At 52.8% G+C, this 14,314-nt stretch overlaps 1 protein-coding gene across 2 annotated transcripts in view; it reads right to left on the minus strand.

The window, feature by feature from the left end:
• Positions 1-14,314, minus strand: part of GON4L (gon-4 like) — a 224,257-nt gene that overhangs the window by 47,295 nt on the left and 162,648 nt on the right. For both annotated transcript variants that reach the window (XM_088465207.1, XM_088465208.1), the window contains exons 18-23: positions 8,649-8,799; positions 8,441-8,557; positions 6,999-8,342; positions 3,197-3,449; positions 2,893-3,074; positions 58-255 (exon numbers count right to left, since the gene is read on the minus strand). In XM_088465207.1, coding sequence (XP_088321333.1) covers positions 58-255; positions 2,893-3,074; positions 3,197-3,449; positions 6,999-8,342; positions 8,441-8,557; positions 8,649-8,799 — 2,245 coding nt within the window. The remainder of the gene's footprint in view (positions 1-57; positions 256-2,892; positions 3,075-3,196; positions 3,450-6,998; positions 8,343-8,440; positions 8,558-8,648; positions 8,800-14,314) is intronic.

Consider the following 14,314-nt stretch of genomic DNA (forward strand, 5'->3'; position numbering starts at 1 on the left):
TCCCCCAGACAGCCCACCACGTTATCCCTGTAGGACATATTGGGTCCCGTCACTGACCAGTCCACACTCCAGTGCCTGCTCTGGGAGCAGAAAAGCAGCAAAGTCCTTGAGAAGCTGAGGCCAATCCTGCAGGAGCTGTCGCAGACTCTCGTACAGGTCCACGGCCGTTCTCTTGTCTCTTCTTGTCTCAAACTCATAGATCAGGTTGAGGAACTCTTCATATGTACCAGGGACCGACTGCAGAGCATCTCGTACCTATGCATGATGATGAACAGATAGCTAAGCATGCTACATATGACATTTACATGTTCTCTATTGACACATGGCTCAATCTGCTGAGATATAACCGGGCACCTCGTTATAGGAGAGACCTGACCCTGCTGAGATATAACCGGGCACCTCGTTATAGGAGAGACCTGACCCTGCTGAGATATAACCGGGCACCTCGTTATAGGAGAGACCTGACCCTGCTGAGATATAACCGGGCACCTCGTTATAGGAGGGAGCTTACCCTGCTGAGATATAACCGGGCACCTCGTTATAGGAGGGAGCTTACCCTGCTGAGATATAACCGGGCACCTCGTTATAGGAGGGAGCTTACCCTGCTGAGATATAACCGGGCACCTCGTTATAGGAGGGAGCTTACCCTGCTGAGATATAACCGGGCACCTCGTTATAGGAGAGACCTTACCCTGCTGAGATATGACCGGGCACCTCGTTATAGGAGGGAGCTTACCCTGCTGAGATATAACCGGGCACATCGTTATAGGAGAGACCTTACCCTGCTGAGATATAACCGGGCACCTCGTTATAGGAGAGACCTTACCCTGCTGAGATATAACCGGGCACATCGTTATAGGAGGGAGCTTACCCTACTGAGATATGACCGGGCACCTCGTTATAGGAGGGTGCTTACCCTGCTGAGATATAACCGGGCAGCTCGTTATAGGAGAGACCTTACCCTGCTGAGATATAACCGGGCACCTTGTTATAGGAGGGAGCTTACCCTGCTGAGATATAACTAGGCACCTCGTTATAGGAGGGAGCTTACCCTGCTGAGTTATAACTGAGCACATCGTTATAGGAGGGAGCTTACCCTGCTGAGATATGACCGGGCACCTCGTTATAGGAGGGAGCTTACCCTGCTGAGATATAACCGGGCACCTCGCTATAGGAGGGTGCTTACCCTGCTGAGATATAACCGGGCACATCGTTATAGGAGAGACCTTACCCTGCTGAGATATAACCGGGCACCTCGTTATAGGAGAGACCTTACCCTGCTGAGATATAACCGGGCACATCGTTATAGGAGGGAGCTTACCCTACTGAGATATGACCGGGCACCTCGTTATAGGAGGGAGCTTACCCTGCTGAGATATAACCGGGCACATCGTTATAGGAGAGACCTTACCCTGCTGAGATATAACCGGGCACCTCGTTATAGGAGATACCTTACCCTGCTGAGATATAACCGGGCACATCGTTATAGGAGGGAGCTTACCCTACTGAGATATGACCGGGCACCTCGTTATAGGAGGGTGCTTACCCTGCTGAGATATAACCGGGCAGCTCGTTATAGGAGAGACCTTACCCTGCTGAGATATAACCGGGCACCTTGTTATAGGAGGGAGCTTACCCTGCTGAGATATAACTGGGCACCTCGTTATAGGAGGGAGCTTACCCTGCTGAGTTATAACTGAGCACATCGTTATAGGAGGGAGCTTACCCTGCTGAGATATGACCGGGCACCTCGTTATAGGAGGGAGCTTACCCTGCTGAGATATAACCGGGCACCTCGCTATAGGAGGGTGCTTACCCTGCTGAGATATAACCGGGCACATCGTTATAGGAGAGACCTTACCCTGCTGAGATATAACCGGGCACCTCGTTATAGGAGAGACCTTACCCTGCTGAGATATAACCGGGCACATCGTTATAGGAGGGAGCTTACCCTACTGAGATATGACCGGGCACCTCGTTATAGGAGGGTGCTTACCCTGCTGAGATATAACCGGGCAGCTCGTTATAGGAGAGACCTTACCCTGCTGAGATATAACCGGGCACATCGTTATAGGAGAGACCTTACCCTGCTGAGATATAACCGGGCACCTTGTTATAGGAGGGAGCTTACCCTGCTGAGATATAACCGGGCACCTCGTTATAGGAGGGAGCTTACCCTGCTGAGATATAACCGGGCACATCGTTATAGGAGAGACCTTACCCTACTGAGATATAACCGGGCACATCGTTATAGGAGGGAGCTTACCCTACTGAGATATAACCGGGCACATCGTTATAGGAGGGAGCTTACCCTACTGAGATATAACCGGGCACATCGTTATAGGAGAGACCTTACCCTACTAAGATATAACCGGCACCTCGTTATAGGAGAGACCTTACCCTGCTGAGATATAACCGGGCACCTCATTATAGGAGGGAGCTTACCCTACTGAGATATGACCGGGCACCTCGTTATAGGAGGGAGCTTACCCTGCTGAGATATAACCGGCACCTCGTTATAGGAGAGACCTTACCATGCTGAGATATAACCGGGCACCTCGTTATAGGAGAGACCTTACCATGCTGAGATATAACCGGGCACCTCGTTATAGGAGGGAGCTTACCCTGCTGAGATATAACCGGGCACCTTGTTATAGGAGGGAGCTTACCCTGCTGTGATATAACCGGGCACCTCGTTATAGGAGAGACCTTACCCTACTGAGATATAACCGGGCACCTCGTTATAGGAGAGACCTGACCCTGCTGAGATATAACCGGGCACATCGTTATAGGAGGGAGCTTACCCTGCTGAGATATGACCGGGCACCTCGTTATAGGAGAGACCTTACCCTGCTGAGATATAACTGGGCACCTCGTTATAGGAGAGCTTACCCTGCTGAGATATGACTGGGCGAATGCCATGTCCTTTTGATCCCTTAGAGGGTCCTTCATCAAGATTTTCTCATCGTAAAGTAAAAGTAATTTGGAGGCATCTTTGCTCGCTCGCACCCGGCCCTTTCTGCTTCTGGCTCTGTGTGAGCCCTGAGCCTTGCTGCCTCCACGCCGCCGCTCTCCTGGAAAAAAGGCTGCATTACAACTCAGCAATCACAGTGTGGGAGAGCAGTACTGGCCCGTGTGGTGAAAGAGAGCACAGCCTGGTGATGGGGCCACACACTGGCATACATGAGAGACTCACCCGCTGGAGCTACGCTGGTCTCCACTGGAGCTGGTGACGGAACACTTAGGTGACTGGTTACCAGCTTCTCACTCTCCTTGCTGGCTTCATCTGTCATTCCTTCTGCTTTCTGCAATGATCCTTCTATAATCTCGGCTTCCTCCTCTTCCTCCTCCTCAGGTTCAGTATTCTCCTCCTGGGAGTTGTCCTCAGAGTCTCCCTCCTGACTCAGGCGCCTCTCAGACGCCAGCCACGTCAGCTTCTCCATCGTCTCCTAGCAGCACAGAGCGCAGCTGTGACATAGATCACACACATTGTGTACACAGGGGGCGGGGGTCACACACATCGTGTACACAGGGGTCACAGGTCACACACATCGTGTACACAGGGGGCGGGGGTCACACACACACATCGTGTACACAGGGGGCGGGGGTCACACACACACATCGTGTACACAGGGGGAGGGGGTCACACACACATCGTGTACACAGGGGTCACAGATCACACACATCGTGTACACAGGGGGCAGGGGTCACACACATCGTGTACACAGGGGGCGGGGGTCACACACATCGTGCACACAGGGGTCACTGGCCCTCATTTAGAGCCGGACGCTCTGAGCAGAGCGCTCGCTCTGAATGAGGGCAGTCCTCCATAAAAATGGAGCGTCCTCCTGGACGCTCGTATAGCTGTGGGTCACCACCCACAGCACATACGAGCGTGCAGGATGATGGTCGCGATGGTCTTGACCATCGCGACCATCGCCAGTGCGACCAGAAGCCTGTGGTCGGGTTTTTCGACCACAAGCCCTGGAGTGATTTTGGCTCTATCAGAGCCAAAATCACTCCCACTGACATCACTAGTGATGTCAGTGGGGCCGGCTTCTGACGGTAGGCGTTCCCTTGGGAACGCCTCCGTCTGGCAGACACGCCCCCGGCACACCCACCAAAGGGGGCGTGCTGTCAATCAACATCGACAGCACGCCCCCTTTTATCAGACACAACGAGTGAAGGAAAGTCCTTCGCTCGTCGCGTTTGGCGCATGCGCACGACGGAGCTCCCTCCGTCGTGCGCATGCGCAGTGCACACCATCGACCCACTTGCGAGCGGACAGCCGCTTGCGAGTGGGTCTGAATGAGGCCCACAGATCACACACATCGTGTACACAGGGGGCGGGGGTCACACACACACATCATGTACACAGGGGGCGGGGGTCACACACACACATCGTGTACACAGGGGGCGGGGGTCACACACACACACATCGTGTACACAGGGGGCGGGGGTCACACACACACACATCGTGTACACAGGGGGCGGGGGTCACACACACACACACATCGTGTACACAGGGGGCGGGGGTCACACTCACACACACATCGTGTACACAGGGGGCGGGGGTCACACACACACATCGTGTACACAGGGGGCAGGGGTCACACACACACACATCGTGTACACAGGGGGCGGGGGTCACACACACACACATCGTGTACACAGGGGGCGGGGGTCACACACACACACATCGTGTACACAGGGGGCGGGGGTCACACACACACATCGTGTACACAGGGGGCGGGGGTCACACACACACACATCGTGTACACAGGGGGCGGAGGTCACACACACACACATCGTGTACACAGGGGGCGGGGGTCACACACACACATCGTGTACACAGGGGGCGGGTGTCACACACACACACACACATCGTGTACACAGGGGGCGGGGGTCACACACACACACATCGTGTACACAGGGGGCGGGGGTCACACACACACATCGTGTACACAGGGGGCGGGTGTCACACACACATTGTGTACACAGGGGGCGGGTGTCACACACACACATTGTGTACACAGGGGGCGGGTGTCACACACACACACATCGTGTACACAGGGGGCGGGGGTCACACACACATCGTGTACACAGGGGGCGGGTGTCACACACACATCGTGTACACGGGGCGGGTGTCACACACACACACACACATCGTGTACACAGGGGGCGGGTGTCACACACACACACATCGTGTACACAGGGGGCGGGGGTCACACACACATCGTGTACACAGGGGGCGGGGGTCACACACACACCGTGTACACAGGGGTCACAGGTCACACACACATCGTGTACACAGGGGTCACAGGTCACACACACATCATGTACACAGGGGTCACAGGTCACACACACATCGTGTACACAGGGGTCACATATCACACACACATCGTGTACACAGGGGTCACAGATCACACACACATCGTGTACACAGGGGGCGGGGGTCACACACACACATCGTGTACACAGGGGGCGGGGGTCACACACACATCGTGTACACAGGGGGCGGGGGTCACACACACACATCGTGTACACAGGGGGCGGGTGTCACACACACACACACATCGTGTACACAGGGGGCGGGTGTCACACACACACACACATCGTGTACACAGGGGGCGGGGGTCACACACACACATCGTGTACACAGGGGGCGGGTGTCACACACACATTGTGTACACAGGGGGCGGGTGTCACACACACACACACATTGTGTACACAGGGGGCGGGTGTCACACACACATCGTGTACACAGGGGGCGGGGGTCACACACACACCGTGTACATAGGGGTCACAGGTCACACACACATCGTGTACACAGGGGTCACAGGTCACACACACATCATGTACACAGGGGTCACATGTCACACACACATCGTGTACACAGGGGTCACATATCACACACACATCGTGTACACAGGGGTCACAGATCACACACACATCGTGTACACAGGGGTCACAGATCACACACACATCGTGTACACAGGGGTCACAGATCACACACACATCGTGTACACAGGGGTCACAGATCACACACACATCGTGTACACAGGGGTCACAGATCACACACACATCGTGTACACAGGGGTCACAGATCACACACACATCGTGTACACAGGGGTCAGAGATATCACACACATCGTGTACACAGGGGTCACATATCACACACATCGTGTACACAAGGGTCACATATCACACACACATCGTGTACACAGGGGTCACATGTCACACACACATCGTGTACACAGGGGTCACAGATCACACACACATCGTGTACACAGGGGTCACAGATCACACACACATCGTGTACACGGGTCAGAGATCACACACACATCGTGTACACAGGGGTCAGAGATCGCTCACACATCGTGTACACAGGGGTCAGAGATCACACACATCGTGTACACAGGGGTCAGAGATCACACACACATCGTGTACACAGGGGTCACATATCACACACATCGTGCACACAGATCTCACACATCGTGTACACAGGGGTCACATATCACACACATTGTGTACACAGGGGTCACATATCACACACATCGTGTACACAGGGGGCGGATCTCACAGATCACACACAGTGTACAGAGAGGGCGTGGGTCAGAGATCACACATCGTGTACACAGGGGTCACAGATCACACACATCGTGTACACAGGGGGCGAAGGTCACAGATCACACACATCGGTACACAGGTGGCGGGGTCACATCACACCCATCGTGTACACAGGGGGCGGGGTCACAGATCACCCACATCGTGTACAGAGGAGGCGGGGGTCAGAGATCACACATCGTGTACACAGGGGGCAGAGGTCACAGATCACACACATAGTGTACACAATGGGGCAAGACACCTATACTATATGCACACACATTCATACACAGGTAAAAAATAAATCCGTGACTGAGCACCAGGTCCCGCTCCCGCACACGAGATCCCGCTCCCGCACACGAGATCCCGCTCCCGCACACACGAGATCTTACCTGCAGCTCTGGCACAGACAGAACAGACTCCTCAGAGGCAGAAGACATTTCATCCTCATCCTGAGTCAAGTCAAACTCTTCCTCCTCCTCTTCTGGAACATCCTTCTCATTGTCCATCTCTTGTCCATCCAAAGGACTGGAGGAGTCTATGGGAACCCCAGCGGGACTACTCACTTCCACGTCACCATCTGTAGAGGATGAAGTGTTTTTTGGGGAGTCTCCTACCGCTCCAGTCTCCTGGTTCTGATGTTCCATCACCTCTGTATGATCATCCTCAGGGACGTTCTCGGGTTCCTGCATATCTCCTGGCTCTGCACTTTCATTCTCTGTGACCATCCCTACGGGCTCATCCAGAAGCTCTGGCATGCCGCCTACATCACCACTCTCTATCTTTAATTCAGCTTTATCCTCATTTGGGGAACCTGGTTCCCCGATGCCCTCTCCTGGAGGTGTATTCCCGGAATGAGATTTGCTGTCCTCCTTGGCGTCCGCACCTCCTCCAGGAGCGCTAGCGTGGCTTTCCTCAGCCTCCACTTTGATTGTGATGGAGACACAGTCCCATTCATCCTCCTCTTTTTTCACCATATTTGCAACATCGACCTCCATTGTTGGGCTGCTGCTGTTGTCACTGACCTCACAGGGCATGGAGACCAGGGACTGGCTGAAGGTTTGGTTGAGAGGAATTTGGGGTGAATTGAGAAGTACGGTAGCAACATGGACCCCAGTTCCTGTGTTCACGGGTTGAAGCACACTGCAAGGAGTGCCCAGACTGACCAATTTTAGAGCTCCACTAGGCAACGCAAATAGAAGGGGACCGGAGTGGACGTGAGGCGCTGCCTTGACCCCTGACGTTCTGGACACAGTCTTTCTTTTGAGTACACCACAAATGAGGGGCTTTCGCGCTGCCTGGGTGGGTACAGCAGACATAACCATTTTCTCATGAGTCGGGGGCACACATGTGACTGTCGCTGTAGGTACTTGGGACGGTTGCTTCGGTGAAGGGATGGGAAAACAAACCTCCGGAACTTTAGGCCCCATTGGTAGGCCACCAATTCCTTGCGTGGTAACAGCAGACTGAATTACAGGCGGGACCTGCCCAAATATCCTGATGGGAAGAGTCTGTGGAGAAGGGGATTTGGCTGGCGGTTTTGGTGCGCTGGGGCGGATCAGAAGTGGTTTCAAGGTGGATTTTTTCTGGCGCCAGGCTCTGCGGAAAAAACTTCTTGGGAGGGGTTTGAGCGTGAGGGTCACGCCAGGTGGGAGGAGCAAAGGGTATTTGGATTCTCCGGATGTTTTAATGCCCACTAGTTTCTTTGTTTCAGCTTCGATGCTGCTTAGGCTGGCCTACAGAAAGAGGGTCATCATGAAACGCGCCCATGGCAACGACAAAGTGACAGAAACACTGATGCCCACCCCCTTCCATAACGTCACCACTGACGTACCTTGACCCAGAACGGGAGTCGGTGCTTTTCTCTCTCCACTGGAGGTTTGGCGTCCTGGGGCTGGACATCCTCACAACATTTACTCAGCGATGGCAGTGCCTCCGTTCTCCTGTAGAACTGCCACAAATAAAGAGAGAACATCAGCCCAATGAGAGCTACTCCTGCGCCCATGTCTTCCATCGCACCCTTCCGGAGCAGAGACACCCACCTTAAAAATGTTCTCCGGAGCCTTCTTCATGGTGAGATTCTTGATTCGCACCGTCAGCTGTTGGGAGGTTTTGGCCGTTAGCAGGTATTTGCTGATCAGCTGCTTGGAGAAGTCTGTTCCTTCAAAGTGCTTCAGCCCTAGAGCTAGTAAACTAGGAGGGAGCAGAGTGTACAGAGGAGATCAGTATCAGTGCTGGGGGGGGGGGGGGTGTATATATATATATAACTGTGCAGAGGCATGCCGGAATGTCACCAGGACAGAACACTCACTTATCCTCAGCCCTAGAGCTAGTAAACTAGGAGGGAGCAGAGTGTACAGAGGAGATCAGTATCAGTGCTGGGGGGGGGGGGGGTGTATATATATATAACTGTGCAGAGGCATGCCGGAATGTCACCAGGACGGAACACTCACTTATCCTCAGCCCTAGAGCTAGTAAGCTAGGAGGGAGCAGAGTGTACAGAGGAGATCAGTATCAGTGCTGGGGGGGGGGGGGGGTGTATATACATATATAACTGTGCAGAGGCATGCCGGAATGTCACCAGGACGGAACACTCACTTATCCTCAGCCCTAGAGCTAGTAAGCTAGGAGGGAGCAGAGTGTACGGATGAGATCAGTATCAGTGCTGGGGGGGGGGTGTATATATATATATATAACTGTGCAGAGGCATGCCGGAATGTCACCAGGACGGAACACTCACTTATCCTCAGCCCTAGAGCTAGTAAGCTAGGAGGGAGCAGAGTGTACAGAGGAGATCAGTATTAGTGCTTTGTATATATATATATATAACTGTGCAGAGGCATGCCGGAATGTCACCAGGACGGAACACTCACTTATCCTCAGCCCTAGAGCTAGTAAGCTAGGAGGGAGCAGAGTGTACAGAGGAGATCAGTATCAGTGCTGGGGGGGGGGTGTGTATATATATATATAACTGTGCAGAGGCATGCCGGAATGTCACCAGGACGGAACACTCACTTATCCTCAGCCCTAGAGCTAGTAAGCTAGGAGGGAGCAGAGTGTACAGAGGAGATCAGTATCAGTGCTGGGGGGGGGGTGTGTATATATATATATAACTGTGCAGAGGCATGCCGGAATGTCACCAGGACGGAACACTCACTTATCCTCAGCCCTAGAGCTAGTAAGCTAGGAGGGAGCAGAGTGTACAGAGGAGATCAGTATCAGTGCTGGGGGGGGGGGTGTATATATATATATAACTGTGCAGAGGCATGCCGGAATGTCACCAGGACGGAACACTCACTTATCCTCAGCCCTAGAGCTAGTAAGCTAGGAGGGAGCAGAGTGTACAGAGGAGATCAGTATCAGTGCTGGGGGGGGGGGTGTATATATATATATATATAACTGTGCAGAGGCATGTCGGAATGTCACCAGGACGGAACACTCACTTATCCTCAGCCCTAGAGCTAGTAAGCTAGGAGGGAGCAGAGTGTACAGAGGAGATCAGTATCAGTGCTGGGGGGGGGTGTATATATATATATATAACTGTGCAGAGGCATGCCGGAATGTCACCAGGACGGAACACTCACTTATCCTCAGCCCTAGAGCTAGTAAGCTAGGAGGGAGCAGAGTGTACGGATGAGATCAGTATCAGTGCTGGGGGGGGGGGTGTATATATAACTGTGCAGAGGCATGCCGGAATGTCACCAGGACGGAACACTCACTTATCCTCAGCCCTAGAGCTAGTAAGCTAGGAGGGAGCAGAGTGCACGGATGAGATCAGTATCAGTGCTGGGGGGGGGGGGGTGTATATATATATATATAACTGTGCAGAGGCATGCCGGAATGTCACCAGGACGGAACACTCACTTATCCTCAGCCCTAGAGCTAGTAAGCTAGGAGGGAGCAGAGTGTACAGAGGAGATCAGTATCAGTGCTGGGGGGGGGGGGGTGTATATATATATATAACTGTGCAGAGGCATGCCGGAATGTCACCAGGACGGAACACTCACTTATCCTCAGCCCTAGAGCTAGTAAGCTAGGAGGGAGCAGAGTGTACAGAGGAGATCAGTATCAGTGCTGGGGGGGGGGGGGGGTGTATATATATATATAACTGTGCAGAGGCATGCCGGAATGTCACCAGGACGGAACACTCACTTATCCTCAGCCCTAGAGATAGTAAGCTAGGAGGGAGCAGAGTGTACAGAGGAGATCAGTATCAGTGCTGGGGGGGGGGGGTGTATATATATATATATAACTGTGCAGAGGCATGCCGGAATGTCACCAGGACGGAACACTCACTTATCCTCAGCCCTAGAGCTAGTAAGCTAGGAGGGAGCAGAGTGTACAGAGGAGATCAGTATCAGTGCTGGGGGGGGGGGGTGTATATATATATATATAACTGTGCAGAGGCATGCCGGAATGTCACCAGGACAGAACACTCACTTATCCTCAGCCCTAGAGCTAGTAAGCTAGGAGGGAGCAGAGTGTACAGAGGAGATCAGTATCAGTGCTGGGGGGGGGGTGTATATATATATAACTGTGCAGAGGCATGCCGGAATGTCACCAGGACGGAACACTCACTTATCCTCAGCCCTAGAGCTAGTAAGCTAGGAGGGAGCAGAGTGTACAGAGGAGATCAGTATCAGTGCTGGGGGGGGGGGGGGGGGTATATATATATATAACTGTGCAGAGGCATGCCGGAATGTCACCAGGACAGAACACTCACTTATCCTCAGCCCTAGAGATAGTAAGCTAGGAGGGAGCAGAGTGTACAGAGGAGATCAGTATCAGTGCTGGGGGGGGGGTGTATATATATATAACTGTGCAGAGGCATGCCGGAATGTCACCAGGACGGAACACTCACTTATCCTCAGCCCTAGAGCTAGTAAGCTAGGAGGGAGCAGAGTGTACAGAGGAGATCAGTATCAGTGCTGGGGGGGGGTGTATATATATATATATATAACTGTGCAGAGGCATGCCGGAATGTCACCAGGACAGAACACTCACTTATCCTCAGCCCTAGAGCTAGTAAGCTAGGAGGGAGCAGAGTGTACAGAGGAGATCAGTATCAGTGCTGGGGGGGGGGGTGTATATATATATATATATATAACTGTGCAGAGGCATGCCGGAATGTCACCAGGACGGAACACTCACTTATCCTCAGCCCTAGAGCTAGTAAGCTAGGAGGGAGCAGAGTGTACAGAGGAGATCAGTATCAGTGCTGGGGGGGGGGTTGTATATATATATAACTGTGCAGAGGCATGCCGGAATGTCACCAGGACGGAACACTCACTTATCCTCAGCCCTAGAGCTAGTAAGCTAGGAGGGAGCAGAGTGTACGGATGAGATCAGTATCAGTGCTGGGGGGGGGGGGTGTATATATAACTGTGCAGAGGCATGCCGGAATGTCACCAGGACGGAACACTCACTTATCCTCAGCCCTAGAGCTAGTAAGCTAGGAGGGAGCAGAGTGCACGGATGAGATCAGTATCAGTGCTGGGGGGGGGGGGGTGTATATATATATATATAACTGTGCAGAGGCATGCCGGAATGTCACCAGGACGGAACACTCACTTATCCTCAGCCCTAGAGCTAGTAAGCTAGGAGGGAGCAGAGTGTACAGAGGAGATCAGTATCAGTGCTGGGGGGGGGGGGTGTATATATATATATATAACTGTGCAGAGGCATGCCGGAATGTCACCAGGACGGAACACTCACTTATCCTCAGCCCTAGAGCTAGTAAGCTAGGAGGGAGCAGAGTGTACAGAGGAGATCAGTATCAGTGCTGGGGGGGGGGGGGGGTGTATATATATATATAACTGTGCAGAGGCATGCCGGAATGTCACCAGGACGGAACACTCACTTATCCTCAGCCCTAGAGATAGTAAGCTAGGAGGGAGCAGAGTGTACAGAGGAGATCAGTATCAGTGCTGGGGGGGGGGGGTGTATATATATATATATAACTGTGCAGAGGCATGCCGGAATGTCACCAGGACGGAACACTCACTTATCCTCAGCCCTAGAGCTAGTAAGCTAGGAGGGAGCAGAGTGTACAGAGGAGATCAGTATCAGTGCTGGGGGGGGGGGGTGTATATATATATATATAACTGTGCAGAGGCATGCCGGAATGTCACCAGGACAGAACACTCACTTATCCTCAGCCCTAGAGCTAGTAAGCTAGGAGGGAGCAGAGTGTACAGAGGAGATCAGTATCAGTGCTGGGGGGGGGGTGTATATATATATAACTGTGCAGAGGCATGCCGGAATGTCACCAGGACGGAACACTCACTTATCCTCAGCCCTAGAGCTAGTAAGCTAGGAGGGAGCAGAGTGTACAGAGGAGATCAGTATCAGTGCTGGGGGGGGGTATATATATATATAACTGTGCAGAGGCATGCCGGAATGTCACCAGGACAGAACACTCACTTATCCTCAGCCCTAGAGATAGTAAGCTAGGAGGGAGCAGAGTGTACAGAGGAGATCAGTATCAGTGCTGGGGGGGGGGTGTATATATATATAACTGTGCAGAGGCATGCCGGAATGTCACCAGGACGGAACACTCACTTATCCTCAGCCCTAGAGCTAGTAAGCTAGGAGGGAGCAGAGTGTACAGAGGAGATCAGTATCAGTGCTGGGGGGGGGTGTATATATATATATATATAACTGTGCAGAGGCATGCCGGAATGTCACCAGGACAGAACACTCACTTATCCTCAGCCCTAGAGCTAGTAAGCTAGGAGGGAGCAGAGTGTACAGAGGAGATCAGTATCAGTGCTGGGGGGGGGGGTGTATATATATATATATATATAACTGTGCAGAGGCATGCCGGAATGTCACCAGGACGGAACACTCACTTATCCTCAGCCCTAGAGCTAGTAAGCTAGGAGGGAGCAGAGTGTACAGAGGAGATCAGTATCAGTGCTGGGGGGGGGGTTGTATATATATATAACTGTGCAGAGGCATGCCGGAATGTCACCAGGACGGAACACTCACTTATCCTCAGCCCTAGAGCTAGTAAGCTAGGAGGGAGCAGAGTGTACAGAGGAGATCAGTATCAGTGCTGGGGGGGGGGGGGGGTGTATATATATATATAACTGTGCAGAGGCATGCCGGAATGTCACCAGGACGGAACACTCACTTATCCTCAGCCCTAGAGCTAGTAAGCTAGGAGGGAGCAGAGTGTACAGAGGAGATCAGTATCAGTGCTGGGGGGGGGGGGGGTGTATATATATATATATAACTGTGCAGAGGCATGCCGGAATGTCACCAGGACGGAACACTCACTTATCCTCAGCCCTAGAGCTAGTAAGCTAGGAGGGAGCAGAGTGTACAGAGGAGATCAGTATCAGTGCTGGGGGGGGGGGGGGTGTATATATATATATAACTGTGCAGAGGCATGCCGGAATGTCACCAGGACGGAACACTCACTTATCCTCAGCCCTAGAGCTAGTAAGCTAGGAGGGAGCAGAGTGTACAGAGGAGATCAGTATCAGTGCTGGGGGGGGGGGTGTATATATATATATATAACTGTGCAGAGGCATGCCGGAATGTCACCAGGACGAAACACTCACTTATCCTCAGCCCTAGAGCTAGTAAGCTAGGAGGGAGCAGAGTGTACAGAGGAGATCAGTATCAGTGCTGGGGGGGGGGGGTGTATATATATATATAACTGTGCAGAGGCATGCCGGAATGTCACCAGGACGAAACACTC

The sequence above is a fragment of the Taudactylus pleione genome, unplaced genomic scaffold (assembly GCF_031769625.1).
Source record: "Taudactylus pleione unplaced genomic scaffold, aTauple2 ptg001907l, whole genome shotgun sequence".
Classification (NCBI taxonomy): Eukaryota; Metazoa; Chordata; class Amphibia; order Anura; family Myobatrachidae; genus Taudactylus; species Taudactylus pleione.